General features: G+C 27.8%; 2 protein-coding genes across 7 annotated transcripts in view; one reads left to right on the top strand and one right to left on the bottom strand.

Moving 5' to 3' along the window:
- The window catches only part of LOC107443921 (glucose dehydrogenase [FAD, quinone]), an 81,374-nt gene extending 75,274 nt beyond the window's left edge, over nt 1–6,100 (top strand). For all 3 annotated transcript variants that reach the window (XM_071179732.2, XM_043055415.3, XM_071179733.2), the window contains 3 exons: nt 500–677; nt 2,729–2,951; nt 5,768–6,100. In XM_071179732.2, the coding sequence (XP_071035833.2) occupies nt 500–677; nt 2,729–2,951; nt 5,768–5,909 (543 nt within the window). In that variant the 3' untranslated portion in view covers nt 5,910–6,100. The remainder of the gene's footprint in view (nt 1–499; nt 678–2,728; nt 2,952–5,767) is intronic.
- A 717-nt stretch (nt 6,101–6,817) lies between these two features.
- Nucleotides 6,818–23,620, bottom strand: part of LOC107452936 (uncharacterized) — a 36,676-nt gene continuing 19,873 nt past the window's right edge. For 3 of the 4 annotated variants that reach the window (XM_087165248.1, XM_087165249.1, XM_087165251.1), the window contains 7 exons: nt 17,650–23,075; nt 16,626–16,742; nt 15,793–15,839; nt 14,797–14,956; nt 13,540–13,603; nt 11,342–11,396; nt 6,818–8,840 (listed from right to left, as the gene is read on the bottom strand). In XM_087165248.1, coding sequence (XP_087021374.1) covers nt 8,735–8,840; nt 11,342–11,396; nt 13,540–13,603; nt 14,797–14,956; nt 15,793–15,839; nt 16,626–16,742; nt 17,650–23,075 — 5,975 coding nt within the window. In that variant the 3' untranslated portion in view covers nt 6,818–8,734. The remainder of the gene's footprint in view (nt 8,841–11,341; nt 11,397–13,539; nt 13,604–14,796; nt 14,957–15,792; nt 15,840–16,625; nt 16,743–17,649; nt 23,076–23,620) is intronic. The other variant, XM_087165250.1, reaches the window with a different exon arrangement.

The raw sequence follows: 23,620 nt of genomic DNA on the forward strand, positions 1-23,620 counted from the left end.
TGACTCCTTTCAAAATGTTGATCCTCCAAAATCCATCAATTTGATTCTTTCCAGAATCCCTCAAAATTCACGTAGAAAGAGATTTCTTTAAGAACTCACATATTTCGAAGTTGTAATCTAAACATTAAATGTATTTCGCCTCAACAAATAGTTTTAAATAAAGTTTTTTTAAGTCAATATGTTAAACTAAATTTTGTCACATATCTATATTATTTTTATTGTTGAATTAACTTTTTATAACCGTAGATTATTTATAATATAATTATTTTTAAATTTATATTTATCCGAAAAAAAAATTTGCAAAAAGTGACTATTAAATGAAAAGGACCGATCGATATATCGGTCACCGACTCATTAGTTTTGGGGAAAAAAGTGGCTTCTAAGTTAATACAGTCTACAATTCACTGGCTACTAACTGAAAATTTAAAATTTCAGGTCTAGCATTGATTGTGTAGAATTTGGTGCTTGAATCAATAACATATAATTTTTAATATTTAAGGCTTACAGACAAACCTACCAACCCTACGAAGGCAGATCGGTTTATCTTTGTGATTCGGAAGTTCTACAACCAAAAAGCCGTGGTACGGTAACGTTACAGTCAGCAGATCCCCATAAACCTCCTTTAATTGATCCAAACTATTTTGCTGTATCGGAAGATTTGGAGGATATAGTTGAAGGTGAGTATGTGCATTTAAATAAAACAATTGATTCTAACATTGTTTTTTGAAGAAAAGTCTGTTCGAATTTAGTTATATATATCATTAACTCCAAACTTATTTTATGCAACGAGGTTCATTATTCCCAATGATTGCTCTTCATTGCGAAACAAATTTTATGTCATGCCATAAATATAATTTTTTTAAATTGCTATAACGTTTAGGAAAATAATAATTTCATTATCTTGTGAAACAGTAGCATTTTTTAAGCAATTGTTATTTTTCCTTTTTCTTTACCAACATTTTTTTTTATTTCTTTATCAAATTTTAATTACTTATATTGTAAATATCAAAACATTTTAATGATAGGAAGTCTATTTAAATAAAACTGATTGCAGTATAAGATCATTTTAGCCTACTGCGACTTCCCTTTTGAATGAATGAATTTAAAACAGTAAGTAAAAAATGGTTGGTTAATAAGCTCAAACATTTTTTCATCTGTTGTAATTTAATTAAAATAATTTTTTTTTCACTTTTTTCTTCAAACATCCATACTTTTCACTAATCGCGTTTTGGTCAATTACAATACGTAAATAATAATTATCGAAAGTTGAGGATCATCTGTGTTTATGAGAACTTGGGTACCTATTTACGTAATTTGCAAAAAAGATATTTCATATATTGTTCCCATACATTTTGAAAATTAATTCTGTTTCGCAAAAACTTAAGAAATATTTTTTTATTTACTTATATATTTTTTTAATATTGATAAGTAAAATCTCGAATGTGTATAGAAATATAGCCACTTCAAAAAAAGAAAAAAAAAAGTATAAACTTAGGAATGAAATAAATTAAACAAAGAAAATTGATTTTACTGTTTCATAAATATCAATATCATTATTAAAATTAAACTCCTTTAACTTCTCTTTGCATTAAAAATTCTTACCTCGTCATTGTTTTGTTAAATGGTCAGCTTTACCATACATTTCAGTTTATTGTGAACAAAAATTGTGGCACTTAAAAGTCATAGTACTGACGAAAATCTATATTCAGTAGTAATTGAATCAAGGGTTACAGTTAATAGTGGTTAAGCAAACTTGGAAAACTCCCTAATACTCTTTAGTTTCATTCAAAAAGTCGCCAAGATAAGGTTTAAATGCAATTTGCCTTCTGAGTTAAATTTAAAATTCCAAAAATTATGAAAATGAAAAATTTATGAACGAGAATATGGAGAAAAAAAATTTCATTATTCTAATTGTACATAAAAAAAAGCAACTAATTTATTATTGAAGCAAGAGCTGAATGTTTTTATATTTAAAAAAAAAAGAGAAGAAAAGGAGAAGTGAACAGTGAATTCTATGTAATGATTCTATGTGATATATATATATATACATAAATTTAAATTTCAATCATTAAAAAATATATTACTAAATTTGTTATTATATTACTAATAATCATATTTTAGTTCTAAGATTAAAATCTTCCAAAAAACACGCTTTGTAAGAACAAAGTATTTTTACAGTATTTCAGCATTTTTAATACTAAACAAGAGTACGTTTTTTTTTTTAAATGCCAACTGACATCTTGACAAAATCTCCAGTAATAGGTGAGTGGTTCATAGATTCGTGTATCACTGTGAAAGGTTTTTACGGTAGACGGTACGAGTACTATTACGGTGCGAGTTGTGGGTGCTTATTAGTTTAGTAACTCACCAAGTTTTCAAAATCAATAAATTAATAGTGACTATAATGTTACAAGTGTTCAATCCTCAGTAGCGGCTTGAAGTCCACCTAGCTTCAGATGGATGGGTACCAACTTATCTGGAAAGGAAAGGCGTTATTTTGCACCATGCTATTAGCATTATTTGTATTCAATCAGTAATTTGGTGCAATGATCCCATTAGCTGCATTCAATCTGTAATTTGGTGCAATGCTAAAATGCATTACCACAATTACACCGTTGGCAACAAAATTGCGTAGCCTTGAATTCCACGACTCCCTGGCCAACAGCGAGTTGTTTGGAAAATGTTTTACTTTATTATGTTTAAGATTATTATTTTGACAATTATATAGGTATAAAAACTTGTCAAAGGCTTTCCGAAACTCAAGCAATGAAATCTATTGGAGCTAAGCCTCTTGACACTGTGTATCCTGGCTGTGAGAAATTTCAAAAATATAGTGATGATTATTACCGTTGTCATGCAAGATCAGCACAACTAACACAAAGTCATGAAGTGGGGACAGCAAAAATGGGTCACCCAAATGACCCAACGACAGTGGTTGATCCAGAGTTAAGGTAACATTTTGTGTTTAAATTATATTTCCTTCATGAATACTTATTTTATTTTAAACAAATAAACCGGTTATCGGTGATGAAATAGATCGGTGAAAGAAAATTAGCATAGCGTATTCAGCCATATAATAGCATGGATAATATATTCTGAAATTATCGTAATAAACACACACGTTTGAAAGAATTTTCTGCTGACTTAAAAACACTGGTTTTAAATTCCATGCATTTATGAATTTTAAGCGTTACATGAGAGCCTTTAATTAAAAAAGAATTCCTATTAGAGAATTTTTTTAGGTCTTATTAGTTTCAAACCTGTCGAAAAAATAAACTGTGGTTGTTGACTGTTGAACCATAAATCATTAATTATAGATTTACAAATTATTTCACAGATTTGAAGCAATATAATTAAAACTACCAGATTTGTCAATTCTATGATTCGCCTTTTCAATAACTCAATATTTTACTGACTCACTTGTACGACAATTTCTTGGTTTGGAAATTTCATTTACTAATTCACCCATTTAGAGATAAACGTTTTCAAAACATACAAACATATAGCAGTCCACAAAATCATCCATTAACTACTATGCTGACTTTGATTCACTTAATCATCCTTTTAGTAATACACCGATTCATTAATTTGTCTTATAACTAATTCAGCAATTAACCATTTCTCCGTTTTTGAGTAATACACCAATTCTTGATTTAACGATTTACTAATTCGATTTGCTGATTTATTGATATGCTTACTTTTGTCCTCCTATTTTTCTCCTTTATTCAAACGATACAAAACAGCTGGAAATTCAAAAAAAAAGAAAAAAGAAAGAGAGAGAGAAAGAAAGAAAAAACACCGTGCATAATATTAGTAACAATAATAAATGCATGATATAAAACTGTCGTTATAAATGCTTATTTGGTTAGCTGAAAAATTGTTTGAACTTGTTAATATATATAACCAAATTCTGAAAGGTGAGATTAACCAGCTAAATAATTTTTGAAGAAAAAAAATTCAAAAAATATTATTACTATATAAAAGTAAGGAAGACGAGAAGAAGATAGCATCGACAACTGGAATATTTCTATAATAAAACCATGTAAAACTTTCATACGGAATTTATGACAATATGATTGATAAGCAAGGTTTCAATGTTGTTGTTGTCGAATGCCATTAAGGCAAAGAGGTTGCGCTTTTTCTTGTTCTTTCAGTGGCGCCATCTATGGTCAAGAATTCGACTTCTGACACACACATACGTCACAACCCGTTTATAGGGCGGACCCATGCATACATTCATCCACAGATCATAATTTTGCAAAGATCTGAATCAAAGAAATCTGGCCCTGCAAGTAAGACTTCACAAACTTGCAGTGTTTTCACTACAAAGCGAGAACGCGAGAATCTCGCATATTTTTTTCTTTGCTCGCATTAAAAAATGATTAACGCGAGAAGTTCTCGCACTCTATTAATGAATTTCAAAATGAGCGAATCTCGCGAATTTTGGAAAAAATTTCGTCTTCCACTTTTTTAAATGAAATACGTTTCTCAATCCTTAATCCCTTGATCTTTCCTTATTTTCAACATCGGTCCTTGTTATCAAGCTTTCCTATTTACCAGTATTGTTCAGAACCAGTGCGAACAGCAGAACACAATGCCCCCCACCTCCGAAACCCTTTCAGAACACATTTCTCTTCAACCACGTGTTTACCGTAGGTAAGGTTTGTTCATGTAAGACGTTTAAATTTTTTGAGCTTGAATGTAAGATGGACAAATACCTTGTTAAGGCAACATTTTCTAGTCCATAACGCACAAATGAAAATGAAACAAATGTCGGTAGGAACGGTCAAAACAAAACAAGTACGGATATTCAATGGATACGGATCAAATACTAGCATGAAGTAAGAACATGAAAATAACTTCGCTATTCTATAGCAGAAATAATTGAAAAGCCTATGCTGGCAGGTGAAGAGGATAGGAAAGTGTGTGCACAATGCTACAAATTTACTTAGTGGTTCCGAATAGTTCAGCATTTGTTGCACCCAAAACCGAATTAAGACAAAATATACTAACAGATTGACTGATAAGCATTTGAGCAACCTAATGAGAATAGCTGATGAAAAAGTAGATATAGAACATTTTCCATGTGATAATGCAGCAAAAATATTCAATGCTTTAAAAATTAGAAGATGCTAAAAATGAAATATTTCTTTTCCAAGTCTATTCGTGTTTTTTTCATTTTTAGAAATCTCACCTAACTTTTTGAAATCTCACCCAGTTTTTGAGAAAGGGTGAGAAATTCTCACCCACTTTTTTTCTGTAATGAAAACACTGCTTCAGGTCAGCCAGCAAAAGACGCACACAATTTTGGTAGATCAACACAGATCATTAATTTTAAAACTGACAATCTTCTCAGAATCCTGAGATTGGCAAAAGTTTCAGAACTGTTTTCATTTTATTCTAGCTATTGCTAGATGCCAATTAACTCCGACAAAGACATGTATGGAACAAAGTCACTGTACCTTTTTACAGTATTTTTAATCTGTCCTTCATTTCAATAAAACTTTAATTATTCTATTCATTATATTTACTGTTTTTACTTTTAATTTAATAGTAGTTTAACCTTTAATTTTCGTGTCGTTTTATGATAATAACTAATTGAACTGCTTACATTACAGTAAGCACTTTTATAAATTGTAAATACTTTTAATGTATAAAATTGATTATTGAATTAAATGAAACTTGAGTTACTTAAGTTTGTTATATTTACTTTTATATTTAATATTATTTTGCCTTAAGTTGTGTTTTATATATTTATTAATTTTAGGGTAAAGGGAATAAAGGGCTTGAGAGTTGTAGATGCATCAGTCATGCCGATTGTACCTTCCGGAAATACTAACATTCCAACTATTATGATTGCCGAGAAAGCTTCTGATATAATTAAAGGAAGTATTCATTGCCAAAACTAAACTTACTCCAAAACTTACGCCAAAACTAAACTTATTTGTATAATTTATTACTAAATATGATGTGATGGAAATCATTTCACACAAATACCAACAGATATTACATCATCAAAGCAATACAAAGTGAACGCTATTATAAAATTGATATTTTGCATTTTAAATGTTTAAGTAGTAATAAAATATTTTTAAATCAACCAGCAGATTTCTTGAGAGTAATTTATTTCTTACTCATATATATATATGCGTATATATATTTCTTTAAATAAATTTGAGTTTTATGGTTTGAAGAAAATTAACAATAAGATTTGATAGACTTTCCTTTTTGTTTATAAATTATTTTTACATTATCTACTCTATGTTTAAAATTTGGATTGACTTTATGAATTATAGAAACTACATAGATTTAAAAACATTAATTTAAAAACATTATTAATAACAGCTATTATATATAGAATATTAATTTAAAAACATAGTTCAATTTAAATTGTAATTCAAATTTTAGCAAAAAACTAGAAATCAAATATATTTTAATTGATGCAAGACAAATTAATTTTAATAAAATTGAAATTCGATACCATTTGTATGATTGTGTAATATGTATGAAAAATTTAAGCTGATAGTATTTACAAATAACAGCTTAATATTTTTAAGTTAAAGCTAAACATAAGTACTGTAAATATATTTGAGATTTCAAAGATAGAATGAATTTACTTCATTAAGAGATATACTGTAGAATCGCAGTGTAAGTCACTTATTCCTTTGGGGCTTTCATTATTTGAAAATTCGAAAAAGAAATTTTTGTAATTTATCACAATTCGAACAAGTGTTTATGCATCAATATAAAATATCAGCTATATTAAAGTATAAAAAAGCAATGAATTTCGAACATTTTACCAAAAAGACTCTTAAAATCAAAACAGATACTTTATTAGTCTCCAAGCAATTAAATATGGGATCACAATTTTTGCCAGTTTAAGTTCATCACAGTTTGACGTGAGCAAAACATTTAAAGCTGTTGTAAAATTAAAATGCATACAATTTCCATCGAAACAAAAAAAGCATTAATATCATAACAACATCATCATCAGTGAAGAGCTGCCATTATATATGCGTTTTAAATATCAACAATCATGCCACATATTTTAAATGTTAAATAAAAATATTACTTTTTAAAATCATACTTGATAGAGTAGAATATAATCTTTATAATACATTATACTTAAAAGATACATTGTTAAATAACTCAAAATTTAATTTGATAATTTTAGAGAAATATAACTGAATTAAAATGAAATGGTAGGAATAGGAACTATTTAAACATGAAATGATAATATATTCTTTTTTTTCTTTTGAATTTTAGCTAAAAGTGTAACAGTATTTACAAATATGCAACCAGAAATAAGTCAGAATAAAAATGCCAGTTATCTTAAGGTTTTATTGTAATTTATTATCTCTAGCTTTTTGAATAAGAAAAACCTAATTTTTTACTTTTGACAAGTTGTATAACAGTACCATTAAAAATCAATGAAAGTTTAAAATAAATAATAATAATTAATAAAATTTTTCACTATCTGTACACAAAGAATAGTACTTATACTTCGAATTCGATATACATATACCATCAGGAAGATGAAAGAACAATATAACTAAAAGATTTTATAACTTATTTTTTCTGCCTCAATTTATGGCCTATTTATTAATCCTCTATTTTCTGAGATGCTAATACATTTTATGCATTGTAATTTGGATTAGCATCAATTTTGTAACAAGAAGCAATCAACAAATGACTTTCAATAAAAAACAAAAACATTTATGAGATAAGAAGCAAATATAAAAATAAATAATATAATGACCAAAAATTCTTATTCAAATATTTTGCAAACTTATTAAAAAAAATGTAAGCAATTAGTTTAGGTCGTATAACAATGTTCCTGACATAGAAAAAAATACAATAGCGTAAAACAAATGCAATTATTAATTTTGAATTGAAAAAAAAATTGTGACAAATAAATTTTTATATAACTGGCACATATAACTATACAAAAATATACATCATATTTCAACAACACAGTAATTTATGGCTCACTAATTCATATATATGTACATAATTTATTTACAAAAAAATATATTAAATCCTTTTTCTTTATTTTATTTGAAAAAAAATCAAGACTTGAATAAAATAAAGTCTTTCTAGAAAAATTTGCACAAAAAAAACTAAAATTAATGCTTTTTTGTATTGTTAATTATGAACTATTACCTAAAGTACATCTCCAGGCAGTGACTGGGCTTAATTAAAACCATTTGTAAATCTGCTCACTTAAAGAAAACTTTTTGGGGGTTGTTTCAGGGGGTGTAAAAACAGAGTGAAAAAAAGATATTTATTTATTTCGGAATAATGATTTTGTTTAGAAAAATGTATCAAATTTTTGAGACTGAAATTTTCAAGATGATAAATTAATTTTACTAGTTTATTTTTTAATAAATTAATTTTTAAATAAATTATCAGATTTTAGAACAGGTCCCAAACTCCCAGTTGAATCTCTTCACTGTTTCCAGAATATCTATTGTGGTCACAAACAAATAACTGTATGGAATAAAAATTACTATTTAAACAAAGAAACAGTTATTTGTCAGTATGAATAATAAAATCATTGTTCAATACCATTTAAAAAATAACATCATAGATCAAATATGTAAAAAACAAATGCAAATGTGATTAAAATAGTGATAAAAACTCAATTTTCCTTTGTCCAAACATTGGTGAGTATTTGTGCAACTATAGTATATAAAAATATATGTTTAAATAGTTAACTATAGTTCTAAAAAAACTAGCTAAAAACACAACTTAAAAGCCAAATATGAATAAAAACAATATAAAACAAATATATCAGTTGTGGATAGTTTCGACTCTTTACTGTTCTCCAAATAAAATTTCTGAAAATAGATTAAAAACAAATTATAGAATCAATTTCAGTTTGATTAAAGAACAAATATGAGTTAAAAAAAGGTTATTTCAAAATAAATTAAACACAATAAGCTATTTTTAAATTGAGTATAGTATTAAATGTGTAGAATATTAAGAAATCCTAAGGTTTAGGTGGGTTGGGCATTTAATTACAGTTAACAAAATAAAAAAAACAACTATTTACACTGTTCCCTCGCCACTTCGCGCATCATGTTTTGCGGCTTCAGTGCTTCGAGGGCTTTTCCAAAATATTCATCCAAAAATATAAATGAAAAAATGCAATCATGTCGGCAGACACGTTGCGGAAAGGAACGTTGTTTCATGTTGATGTGCAAGAGAGACGGATCCCTGCATGTTAAACAAGGAGATGAGTTGGCACTGAGTACATATACCACGGGCTCTCATAAAGGCGCATGATTGGTTGATTATTGTTTATTACTGTATAAAGCAGGGCTCGAAAAACCGCCCTTCCGCGGCGGCCAAAAATTCCCAGCGGACAACGAATTTCTCGAATCTGACGTCCGTGCGGACGGCCATTTTCTCGTTGATGTTCGTGATACATTTTCAATTTTTGTCATTAGAATTGATGTTATCTCCATCTGGTAGTACTGCAGCGGTTGAAAGTGGCTTTTCAGCAATGAACTTACAAAAAAACACAATACGTACTGATCTTAAACAAGAAACGTTAAACGCAATTATGAACATCTACCTAAATAAAATAAAAAATTTCAAATTTCTGTGCAGAAACCTCTGTATATCATTGGCTTGATTGTGGAACTGGCAAACATCATATTTGATTCATTCAAAAAACGCAGTACCCTCGGATAAATTGACATTCCAGATAACTTGACCTTCGTCATTTAAATTATTTCATAAAAGAAATACTAGGTTACTATTAATAACCTAGTCATTCCTTTATTGTATAATGTAATCCTAGCATTTGTAATCCTAGGAACTACTAATTCATTGTGCAATTTACATAAATATTTGTAATAAATGAGAGAAAATAATATTTTTATTTATTTAGAAGCGACGGATTAGTTTCAAAGGAGGACGGGTACATTGTTGGACAAGCCGTCCTCGGGGACGGGTAAAATTTCTGGGTTTTTTCGAGCCCTGGTATAAGGTTTTGTAAATAATCTTATTAATTAGCACTGACACGTTTAAGTAAATACGTATATTGTTGTAATTTTTGTCTTAAAAATGTAAAGTATAAATACTGTTAACATATTTAAGACATTCGTGTACCCGCATACATGAAAATTCCTAGGGGCAAATCCTACTTCGCAGTTTATCAGCTTTCATGGAAGGTTCTGGTCCTCATTAATCGCGAAAAACAAGGGATCACTGTACTACATAAACTACTGAACTGCAAAAAAAATTATTAAACTTAGGTAGTTGAGCTTTCTTGACATTAATCTAAATACATTGAAAATAAATGGAGGGGGAAACTAAGACACAGATTGGGTCATCTAAAATCAAATTTGGAAGACCAGACCCAATCTTGGGCAGTGGCAATACTGAGGAAGTAAGATATCAATAAATAAATATAAAATTTTAAAGGTTAATTGAAAACTAAAAGTAAACAAAATACAGTAAGCTCTTTTTAAATTGAATATAGTTAAATTGAAGTGTTATGTTGAGTCATAAATAACTTCTAGTGCTCTTTTAACTTTCTGGAAATATATAAACAAATGGAATTTATATAACCAATTTAAGTTTGATAAAGAAACAAAGAAGTATAAAACTATAAAGGGTAATTAAAAAATATATCATAAGTTTCTTTGAAATTGAAATACTATATTGAATCATAAATAACTCCAGTATTTCCTATAATTTAATATCAGAAGCAAAGAGAACTCTTTAAGCTACATTAATCTATAGTATAAAAAGTGTAGAGCAAAATTTCTTTATCTTTTGTGAAAAATGAAATGTACAAAATTAAAATTAAAAATACAAATTTAAAAAAAGTTTTTTCATCAAAATCTATCTAGAAAACTTATTTATTTAAAATGTATAGCTGAACCTTTTTTAATCAATATTATTAATTTATTGAAATTTTCTATTCATTATAATTACAATTGAAATTAATTATTAATTTTAATCATTAGTATTAATTCATCATAAAATCATTCTAATTAAATCAGTATATTTATTGTATTTGTCATTTCCTAATGCATGAGAGACATCTTTTTGAAGAACATAAAAAAATGAATATGTTGGATCTCTATAAATGATTTTATACTGTGGGTAATGTATTGACATGGATACAAATCATTGGTACATTATGATTTATCTTTAATCATTGATAGTTAATATAAATACAAACATGTATAATTGAAACCAAAATCAATTGAAGAACACATCATGATCAAGATGTAGGGCTAAAACTATATTGCATTGTAGCAAACAGCATGTAAAATTAAAAAAATTTTACATTTTAAGCAGTTGGAATAAATAAGATACTTACTTTCTGCCCCTTATCCACCTACGGAATTTATCAGCATGTGTCCTTACATTTCGACCTGAAAATTATGAAATTTATGAAATTAAGTTCTTTAGTGACATATTTTTTTTAAATTTGGAAAAAGAAACTTATATTTACCAGAAAGGAAAACTTAATAAAAATTTACTTTTAAACAAATATATATGTATATATACATTGCAGCTTATGCGCGGTAAATAAAACTTTTTAATTTTCCTTGTTTTCCTCTCCTTTTTTTTTTTTATCCTTTTTATCTTTTTTTTTAGCTATATATATATATATATATATATATATATATATATATATATATATATATATATATATATATATATATATATATAAAAGATATCAATATAATACTTTGAGACAGCTAACAACAAATTTTTACATTTTATTTAAAATTATTTACCTACAGCACTTTCATAAAACTGTCAAAAATTTAACCCTGAATTTGATGTAAGAATTTTGGTTAATTTATACTTGAAGCCAAATATTATAAAGTTTATTTTATGTATTTAGTGTCAAATTATAATAACTGGAACTTTTAGGAACTATACTCTTGAGTCCAAAAAAAAGGATAGGGTATACTTAGACCTACATAGATTAGAGTAAAAAATAACGTGAGTAAAGAACAGATAAAGCACAGAAATGGACATACTATAGTTTCGGTTCTCTAAACAAAGGCCTTCCTTAGTGTCTAAACACCAAACATACCACTTTCCTCAGCATCTATGCATTTCATATTTAGAAATTGAAAAAAGGTTCTTGTTTAGAGAACTGCCAGGGTGGCCACTCAAATCAGATTTCAAATTTCCCTGATTTTTCCAGGTTTTCCAGATAAAAATATTAAAATTTCCAGGTTTTTGTTTCCTTTTTCTTATAAAGTGTAGGATGTGTACAAGAAAAGTGTCTATATCATAAAATATTTTATTCAAAATGTTATTTTTTTAACATATCATCTTGGAAAAATAATTTATTTTGGCAATTTGGCAAGATTTTTTATTTATTTTTCAAATGTTTTGGTGGAAAATTTTGAATCAAAAATCATATATGTTGACCAACAAAAGAGTAAAATTAAATATTAATATATAGTTGGTTCTTTAAAAAAAAACATTTTTTTTAAAATATGTTATAAAAGGTTAAAATGAAATAGAAAAAAATGAGCTTAATGCAACAATTGTAACGATTTATCGACAAACATTGCTGTTAGCGATTGTAAAAAAATGTGTGATTGGTTGGTTTGCTGAGAAAAAATAATTTACAGATTTCTTTAAATGGGAGTAGAAAAGCTTTCAGAAAAAGAGTGCAATATAAAATCTATTATTATTAAATTATAAACAAAAATTTTTGGAGAATTTTATGAAGTTAAAAATACAAAAACATTTTGTCAAAATAGAAAAAAAAAATTACCACTAAAGTATCGGAACAAACTTGAGTCATAAATGGATTCAGCCCAAGGACAGAATTTAAAAACAGAAGCTAATATCCTAATCCCCTTTTCCATCTCCACCAGAATCTCTCCTAAATTGCACAGTCCCATAGCGGTCAAAGGTTTCTGCATTCGTTTAGCAAACCGTGGGAGAATTTTATGTGGTATTCTAGTTTGACAGAGCTGTAATGGAGCAAATTTTGATGCAGACAAAGTATTGTTAAGTTAATGATATTTCAACTGTTTAGCGATACATTTCCGTCTAAAAAAGTGGGTATAATGGGTGAAATAATTTAAATTAAGAAAATTAGTAAATAATTTAAATTAGTGAAATTAAAAAAATTATCAAAGAAAAAATGTCCAGCCTTTCTTTAAAATTCCCTGATTTTTCCAGGTTTTTATCCAAATTTCCCTGATATTTCCAGGTTTTTTCCAGTATAAAAAAATTCCCTGATAATTCCAGGTTTTCAAGGTTTTCCAGGTGGGTGGCCACCCTGTGAAACTATAGTATGTCCATTTATGTGCTTTACCCTTAACATACTTTTGAAAGTTGGCTCAAGTTTTGACTAACATTCGAAGATACACTTTGTGATTTTTCAATTAATGTCACTCGAGAAAAACATAGCTAATGATAAATACTCCATAATTTTGTTATCATATTTAAATTTTGCTTATAAAACTATAACATAAAAATGACAACCATAAAAAATATATAGTGCAAAACCAATTTAAAACAAAATATAAAAGAACTTACTAATTAAATAGTTAGTTTCAGCAAGCATTTCTGGTTCAGCAACATCTCCCAATAAAATGCGATACTGAAAATAAAACAAAAATTAAATATTTTAGATATCTATTTTTTAAAGCATTTTCAGATTAATTTAGTTTTATATTGAGTTTCAAAATCTATATTTCATCAAATTATATAACAGTTGGTTTGAGTATTCATACTTAACAGTATTTAATTGCAAAAATTTGTATGCTATTGGTAATTATGTTCAATATGTGATTTGCAGCATTGTATATGTTAAGTATGTGACCTGTTAATGTAATTGTATAAATATTTGATTGTGATGTTATTACAATTCCTCATGTGCGCGGCATTTTTGAAAGTAAAGATGCTTCACAGATAGCAGCAAAAGAAATTTTTTTGTGAGTATGATGGCAACATAAACAGTAACCTTGATTTTCCCTCGAGGTCATTTGTTATTTTTATGGTGAGCCTTGATTGAGCAGCATGTCTTTATAACATCTGCATTAATTCAGAATCTCTCCAGATGTGAATCAGAATCTTGTGTTCTTGTCCTCACACAGCTTTTCAAACCAAAGCACTACTTAAAAATTTCAAATGAAAAATTTTAAATCATCTGCTATATAGCTCGGACCTTTCATTTATTCCTTAACCTGAAAAAGCATCTCGCAGGGAAAAACTTTCATAACGATGTGATTAAAACTGAAGTTGGAATATGGTTCCGACAACAGGCCGCAAAGTTCTATGACTATGGAATATAAAAGCTTGGACCCAGACTTAACAAATGCTTTGACAATGACGGCAAATATGCCGAAAAAAAAGTCTTGTACCAGTAAGTAACTCGTAATGTACATTTAATGATTTCAATTGTTTTCAAGTGAGTCTGCGGTATTCTATCTTGGCTCTTCGAAAATGCCTAATAATTATAAAAGTAGGTTTCATAATATTTTTTTTAAATATGGTTCTGGAAAAAAAACTACAATTATACAATTTTTGAAGAAATTCATTGAATTATATTTTTCTTATGTTTACTTTTTAGTTTTCATTCATTTAAAAATTATGTATAAATAACTTGGCAAATAATGCTATTATTTAAACTAAATTTCAGTCATAAACTACTTAAAAATTATTTTAATAATTGATACTTCATTTTTGAAAATGATTCTCCCATTCCTTCTAGTGTCAAAGAAACTTTCTATACCTGATTTAGAAACAATAAAAAAACTACAATAATAATTATTGTAGATAGATAATGTTTACTTCGTCAGATGGTCTAGTTTCCTCAGTAATGTGTTCTTTAGCTAAATCTAATTCCTCTTCAATTCTTCTCTTTTGATCTCTTTCATTGATCAGAGCTCTATCGAGGGCATCATTTGCTTTCCGTAACTCCTGGCATGTTCTTTCACTTTCCATTAATCTACTTGCAAAGAGAAAAAAATGTTTCAGCTTTTTCCATAATAAGTAGTTAGTGAGTAAAACAAGAGAAATTTATTATATAGAATAAGAAATTTAACAAGATGTTAAATAGTACAGTATTGTAAATAATTTATGAAAATAGTGAATTTATACCAGCTTTCTTGCAAAACATATCAACAGTTGTCATTAAAATCAAGAAAGAAAAGCAATATAAAAATAATACATAAATTAATAAATATAAAAAATTATTCAAGTACTAAATTTTTCATTCATTGGTTCGTGCATAAACATGTAATTAATGAATATGACGATTTTCATAACTAGATTTAGACATTGTTTAGACGGAACAATTACAATCAAACTTTTACAACAAATGCCAAATCGTTTTTACTGGAGAAAATTTATGTGAAATAAAATTTATGTTTCTCGTATTTGAAATAGAATATTAAAACTTTATTTCGCTTTAACCTATGTGACCTTAATAACAAAACGGAAAATTAAGATATATTATTCATAACTAAGAGTATTTCATTTAAAATTAGATAAAATTACAGCTAAAAACAAAACAAAAATGAGCTTATAAAATTCCATTATTTTTAATTTGTTAAATTGCAAAGAGAGTAAATTCATAGAATTAGCATTTTATAGAAAAAAATACAATATATATTTTAGATTTAGATTAATCTTCATGCTATTTTTCTCATAAATTTTTTCAGAAGTACATGTCTGAGGTGAATTGTTTAATAAATTCCATAATCACAGTTTTTCAACAATCATTTAACTGGGGAAATTGGAGAATATTGTTAATTAGAACTCATTTCTCTCTTTTGTTTAACATACCTTTCATGGAGAGCTGCTAACTGCTTATCAGGAACAGTTGATTCAACCTAAAAATGTAATAATATAGTTAATTATAATAGTTAAATAAAATATACAAAAAGAAAATAGATTAAATTGCTTTAATTTTGCTTCTGCTGGTTTTGTTACTTTGCTCTGCTGTTGTGTTACCTTTGCAGAAAAAAACGGAACAATTACAATCAAACCTTTTACAACAAGAGCCAAATCGTTTTTACTGAAGAAAATTTATGTAAAATAAAATTTATGTTTCTCATATTTGAAATAGAATATCAAAACTTCATTTCGCTTTAACCTATGTATTCAGTTTTATGTTTAAAATCAAAGTAATAGATAATAGCTTCAACTCAATGTAGTTTATCAATTTTATTTTCATTAACTATTTCCAAAAATAATAAGTAATATAAATAATAAATATCAGTCTTTTGTAATTATCTTCTGTAATTTTCTAAAAAAAATATTTAAAAAAAAACATTTCAGTTAAAATTTGCAAATTTAATAATAGGTTCAAAAAAGGAAATAAAAATGTTTTTTTCTTAATCATGAATAAAATAGTGGACATTTAAAAAAAATTGGAAACTAAAGCAAAGAATATTTTTATTTTCCACCTTTTTATTTATAAAAGTTACAACCTTACACTGACTTAAGAGACTGAAGAAAAAATTATAATAAAGGTATATGAAAAAGGTTAGGCATGCATCAAGTGCCTTAAACAACAAATGTAAAAAAGAAATAGTAGTACTCTTTTCAATTAGAAATTATAAAAAGAATTGAATAAATGGTTGTGCAAAATCAAAATGTTCAAAATGTATGAATACCTTTATTGATTGAAGATCTGATGTAGAAGTTAAGCTATCCTGGTCAATTGTAACACCAGGATTCAACTGCATATACTGTTGTACTTTCCATTGTAAGATGTTCCTTTCTTCCAATAGCTGTAAAAACAAAACATATATATTTAAAAATCTCAACTAAGAAGAGAAAATTTCACTTAGAATTTTGTCTGGATATGTGTATGTTGTCACAAGAAACAAAAACATTATTAACAATAAATTTTGTAGATAGATGTGCATAATAGAAAATAACCTAGTCAAAGTTTAATTCCACTGATGCCATTAAAAAGAATACTATCTATACAAATAACTTAAAATATAATAATAATTTAATATTAAACATTTAAATAAATAAAAGCATTATCATTACAAAATTCAAAAAAAGACTAAATGTCACAACTATTTTTCATATAAATTACAGATTTGTTTTAATATTTTAAATCTCACTAAATTTTAAAGTAATTGAGGCCACTAAAAAAATAATAAATATAGAAAATAAATTTAATAAAAACACCAACATGTGAATAAAAAATTACATTAATAAGAGTAGACTTTATTATCTGCATGGAAACATAAACTGGTTATCACAAAATTTGAAATATAGAAGCTTCTAACAGAAACAGTAACAGAGAACAGAACACAGCGTAAACAGTAATATTTTAACCTAAAAATGGATGTGATATAAATAATTCTGTTATTTAGGAAACATAGTGATTTAGCAATAAATTTCAACACTAGTTGTACTAGTTGATTAGTAAAATTACAGCTTTTTCCTGCATATTAGCTTAAGTTATCAAAGCTCCTACCCCAAACCCTGAAAATTCTTAAATCAAAAATATCAGCCATATCAAGTGATCCATATTGCTTTACTATGTACTTGTGTATAAAAAGATCATAATTTTGCTCACTCATAGTTCTATGCAATTTAAAAATAAATTCATACAAAAATGAAATTTATAGTTTTTTTAAAAAAAGAAAGAAAAAAAAATAGTAAAATCATAACATTTACCTTGCTAACTTCCAAGCTTAATTCTTCACATCTTAAGCCCTGATTGTGCAGACTGTTCATAGCCTGCTGGAGCTCATTCTCCAAATGCCTTACATTAGGTTGACTCATTCTACCAACTGACTGAGTAGGTGAAGACTGCATTTGTTGCAGTTGTTGCTCAAGCTTAATAATTTTCTCATTGAATAAAGATTCTTTAGAGGCATATTCCTGTTGCAAAAATGTGTTCATCTCCTTTGTAAAATTTAACTCTTCAATGAGGGTATTTAACTGCAACTTTATCTGGTTGTTTTCTTCTTGCAATAGATTTTGAGATCCTTTACTAGTTTGTGATAATTCGTTATTTGGAGGAAGATCGGATTTAGCTCTACTCAATGCATCATTTAAGTTGATTTTGACTTTCTGCAGTTCAGACGACTTTTCAGAAAGTTGATGTTGGAAATAAGTCTTCTCTTTTTCCAATAAATTTAAATTCTTTTGGTAAGTTTCACATTCTAGTTGGAGGGTTTCAAGACGCAGTTGTAAATCTGTGCATTGAGACCTCAAAGTGACACACTCATTTTCTATTTTAATAGCACGTGCTTCTGCCTCAACAGTTTTGCTTTCATCAGGACAAATGTTTTTCAATTTTGTATCATAATCCTTTTCTATAGCAGTCAGATCTGAATCATGCTTTTCTTTCATTTCTATTATTCGTTTCTCTAAAGAGTTCTTGCTCGTTTTAAGCTTTTCAATACAACTCTGAAATGCATCATTATCAGATAGAAGCATGTTGGCATGCACTCTTAGGTTCTCAGCTTCATTCTCTAAATGGAGATTCTCTGTTTTGAGTTCCCCAATTTGAAGATTCAAATCAGATATAACTGAATTTGCACTCTCAAGTTGTTCATTTAGATTTTTTACCATTAATTTCAGACGCTCACTGTCTTCTTTTAAAAGTTCATAAGAAACATTGGTTTGCTCCCAAATTTGCTTGTATTCTTGCAAATCATGCTGTGCTTTGAAATAGTTTTTCTCTAAAATAGAATAGCGCTCCTTCATTTCAGAAATAGCAGAATTTAAAGTACCTACATCAAACTTGTTTTGCTCTACCAGTGATTGCATTTGAGTCATATAGGTAATTTTTTCGTTCCCTTGCAATGCAATCTTTTCTTCAAGAAAGTTAATTTTATCTAGATTTTTGGCATTAATATCTTCAAATTCTGATTTAGCTATTTCTGATACTTTTAGTTTTTCATTCAGTTTTTCTTTTTCATCTTTAAAATGCTTCAATTTACTTAGCAATTTTGCAAACTTCTTCTTATATTCTAGTAACTCGTCTTTTAAAGACTTATTTTGTTCTTCGAGGGATTTTAAGGTGGCCTCTGGTACAGAAGAGGAGGCTTGTTGAATCAGGTTTGATTCAAGCTTTTGTTCCATTGGAGTTTCAACAACTGGGATGATTTTGTTCATTGATTCATTTTCTGCTTCATTGGATTTCAGAGAGTTCCTTTCTTTCAAAAATACTTCTAATTCCTCTGAGATTTTTCTGTTTTCTGATTCTAAAGAAGCGATTTGGTTTTCTAAAATCTTATTTTCTGTCAAGCAAGATTTTTCCAGGCTTAGACATGAATGCAGATCAGAGAGAATTTTTACACTATCCTCATCTAATAAATCAGCTAAGGATGTTATGTTAAATTCTTTGCTTTCAGTAAAATAGTATCTAATTTCCTTTACAGCCGATTTCAAATAGTTATTAGCCTTCTCTAAAGATGATAGTTTGTCAATTACTTGCATTTTCTCAGTGGATTCAAGTTCTAATTTTGTTGAAGTACATTTAAGTTCCTCAGTCACTTTTTGATACTTGGATGAGACATCAGTACACTCATTTGCTAGGGAATCAATTTTTTCCCCGAGCTGACTAATCAAAATATCTTTTTCCTTTATAGACATTTGAAATTCAGCTTTTCCGATTGTTAACTCGTTCACTTCAACTTTCAATTGATCAAGATAATTTTCGAGTAAAGCTTTTTCATTTGTATTTTCTTGGATAAGCTGCTTGTAATGTTCAATTTGTTCTACAAGAGAATTAATATTTTCTTGAAGCTCATGATATTTGTTTTTATGCATTTCTGCTTCTCTTTCAAGTTCTTTAAATTTCAAATTACTTGAGTCTGAGTAGATGGTCTGTTCATGGGAAAATTGTTCTAATTGACATTTCATTGACTCAAAATCTTTTTTAAGAGATGCTTCAGATGCAAGGGAGTCAGTTAATTTTGCTCTAAGAGTATCACAATCTTCCTGAAGCATTGTTTTTTCTTTGTGAATTTTATCAATACAGTCATTTTTATCGACAAGCAAGTCATTTAGATGATCAGTTAACTTAAAATACTCATCTATGGTGGAAGAACATATGACATCAATAGTTTTTAAATCTTTATCCTCAATAGCTGACATTTCACGCAGGTGAAGTAATTTCTCTTTATAATCAAATTTCAAAAGTGCATCAGAGTCAAAGAAATTGTACATATTTTCAATTTGATTGCAAGCTTTCCTGTTTAAATTACAAAGGGATAAAGCTAAATCACTTAAAATATCCTTTGATGCTTTAAATTTAAGCTTAAATGAATCAACTTTTGAGTTCATGTGAGTTACACTGCTTTCTTTTTCACTTAGAGAAGATACCATTAAATTAAATTTAGAATCCATGTTGTTCATATTTCCACTTATTTCAGACACTAAGTTTGCAATGTTTTCCTTTTGAGTGATGTAACTATTTAATAACGAAGAATTTTCCTCTTTCAATTTTTTTAAATCTTCTTTAAGAAAAGTGATGCTATTTTGGTTTTCTAATAAACAGGCTGAGCTACGTTGAAATATTTCTTTTGAACATCGTTCAAAGTTCTCTAAAGAAGAATCATTTGGCTGATCACTTTCTAGCAATGATGTATCGATGTCAGTTTGAAATGATGCTTTAAGCAAGTTTATAAGAGAACAATAATGCTGCCTACACTGGCTTAAATACATAAATTTAGTTTCAATAGAGCTATTTTCCACTTCTTTTTTGGACAACAAATCTTGCAATTTTTGAGTATCTTCTTGCTGAGATTGCAAATGAATTTTCAGCTGGGATATTAGCTCTTCTTTTTCAGCCACTTTATTTTTTAGGAGTTTACTTGATTCTGTCATTGATTCAATTTTCTCTTGTGATTCAGAAATGGCATCTGAAAGTGTTTTATTTTCAGCAAGAGTTTTATGTAGCATTTCTTCCATTTCCGATTTTTCACCTGAAAGTTTCATATTAGATATGTTTAGTTCCTCTTCAACAGTTTTTAATTTACCTTCCAGCAACTTTATTTGCTTTTTACAACTTGCACTCTCATTTTCAAGACTTACTTTTTCTTCTTGTAACAAATTGATTTCATTCTTCTGAGCATCAATTAATGCAATATTATCATTTACAACGTTTTGCAAAGAATCACACTGCTCAGAGAGCTTGGAGTTGTCAGCCTGAATAACTGTTATCAGTAATTCAGCATCTCGCACACGAGACATTATTTCTTCACCCATCCTTGAAGTTTCAACTGAATAGCTGTTTTGCAATGAGATAACGTTATTTCTAAGTAGCTTATTTGCATCTGTTAGATTTTCTACTTTTTGCTTATGGAAAGAAATGATTTCATGAAGTCCAAGCTTCAGACTTATGTGTTCTTGAAGATCATTACTCATTAATCGGAGCTGTTCTGAAAATTCTTCACATTGACTCTTATAACTATGCAATGATGTCGAAGCAATCTCCAAATCTTTCTGCATTTTGTTTGTCACATCTGACATCACTGTTGTTTTTTCTTCAAGAATCAATTTTTCTTTCATTACATTTTGATACAGATTTTCTTTTTCACTCATTTGAGATTGAACATTCTCTAATAATTGTTTTAAACTATTAATTTCCTCACGAGCATTCGAAAGATTTGAAACTAAGTCAGAGTTTTGTTTTTCAAGTACAGATTTCTTTTCTTCATATTCAGAGTGCATTGAGTGAAGTTCTTCCGTTATTTTGCTTAATGAATTTTTCAATAAGTTATTGTGTTCAATCGATTCTTTCCCCTTTTTATCCATCTCTTTCAGGTGTTCTTCTTTTGCTTCAATTACTTTATTTTTTTCTTCAAGTTTCATGTGTAATTCCTTTACATCACTTCCCTTAGATTGCACCATGCTTTCATAATCAGCAATTCTCCGATTCAAGCTTTCAATTTCAGAGGATTTATTTTCTAATGCAAGCAACATCTCTTTCATAGTTGCATCTCTTTCATGAATAGTTCTATCTTTTTCTTCACATATTTCATGCAAGTCTTTGTTTTTTGTTGATATCTCATTGAGTTCTGAATTCACAGCAGTGATGACTTCATTTTTAGAATCTAATTCTTCTCTCAAAAGAGTTAACTCTTTTTCTAAATCTGAAATTTGGTCTAAAAATATTTTTACTTTATCTTTGGATTTTTCACTCTCAGAGTTTATTGAAATTTCAGCTTCATTCAATCTCTCTTTCAAGATATTTTGTTGCTCACTATACTTTGAAAGAAGTGTTTCCTTTTCTAATAAAACTTCCTCTAACTGCTTCATATTTAATAAATTATTTTCTAAATCAGAAGATAATTTATTGTTTATATCATTTTTCTCCAGAATAACTGCTTTAAGATCTTCAATCTCAGATTTACAAGAAGATAATTCATTTTTAAGTTTGTCAAGACATGATTGTAAATGGTTATTACTTTCCACATGAGCTTGTATTGTGTTATCTTTGTCTTGCATTGTTGATAACATCTTATGATTTTCTCTATTTTTCTCAGAAATTGAGTTTTTCGATTCTAATAATTCAGACTCACAAGAATCCAATTTACTTTTTAGGTTATCAATAGAGAATTGTAAATCCTGATTATTTGTTGTAAAAGCTTGAATTATGTTATTCTTTTCTGACAAATCTGACACTAAGTTATTTTTTTCAAGAATGATAGCCTCATAATTGTCTTTTACCCTTGTAAGCCCTTTCACATCTTTAGCATTAAAGAGATTGAGAATCATCAATATATCTTTTTCAACATTTTGCTTTTCTTTTTCTAAATCTCCTAAGAATGCAGTTTTGGAATCCAAATTATCTTCCGATGCTTTCAGTTTTACTTTCAAATCTGCAATGTCAGCAGCAGATTTTTCCTTCTCCATTGACCATTCAGTTTCTTTTTCATGAAGTATTATCTCCAATGAAGCAATTTTTGAAGTTATTTCATTCTTTTCTTTTTCCAGCTCATGTTTTTCTTGCTCTAAAATCCGCACGTTATCTTTAATTTCTGAATTTTCTTTCTCCAGCTGAATGAAAGGTCTACTCGAATCATTTAACGTTTCTTCTAAGTCTGCGATTTTAGATGCTAGTCTTCTATTACGCTCCTCATCCTCTGTAAAACAAAAACATAGAATTACATTACTAAGGATTTTACAACACTTATATATATAGAATATTATAATAATAATATAACAAGAATATTTTATATGTGATCAAACTTAGGGTTCTCAATAAAGGACTACTTTTTTTCTATCACAATTTCACCTAAAAATTTCTTTGAAAAATATTTATCATTTGACATTAAGACCTTAATAAAATATGACTTTTTAATAACAAATCAGAAATTTGTAAAAATAGCGAAGTTTGTAAAATAATTTTTTATAATGAATAATGAAAAAAAAATAACCTTCACAGAAAGAAAAATACAAACTTAAAACTATATTCTTTTTTTAAATGTAAATGAATTATTAAAATTTAAGTTTAATTTTTATTTAAGCTTCATCTGATTTTTTATTAGTTTTATTTTGCTAATTTTATTTTGTCTACTGTATCGTTTTGTTTATTGTATTTTTTTATTTTCAATATTTTATTTTATTTTGTATATTTTATTTTTTTGAAAATTAAAATTTAATGTTATTATTTATTTTTTTGCTCAGA

The sequence above is a fragment of the Parasteatoda tepidariorum genome, chromosome 1, assembly GCF_982258835.1.
Source record: "Parasteatoda tepidariorum strain Cologne lab strain chromosome 1, Ptep-v5.0, whole genome shotgun sequence".
Lineage (NCBI taxonomy): Eukaryota > Metazoa > Arthropoda > Arachnida > Araneae > Theridiidae > Parasteatoda > Parasteatoda tepidariorum.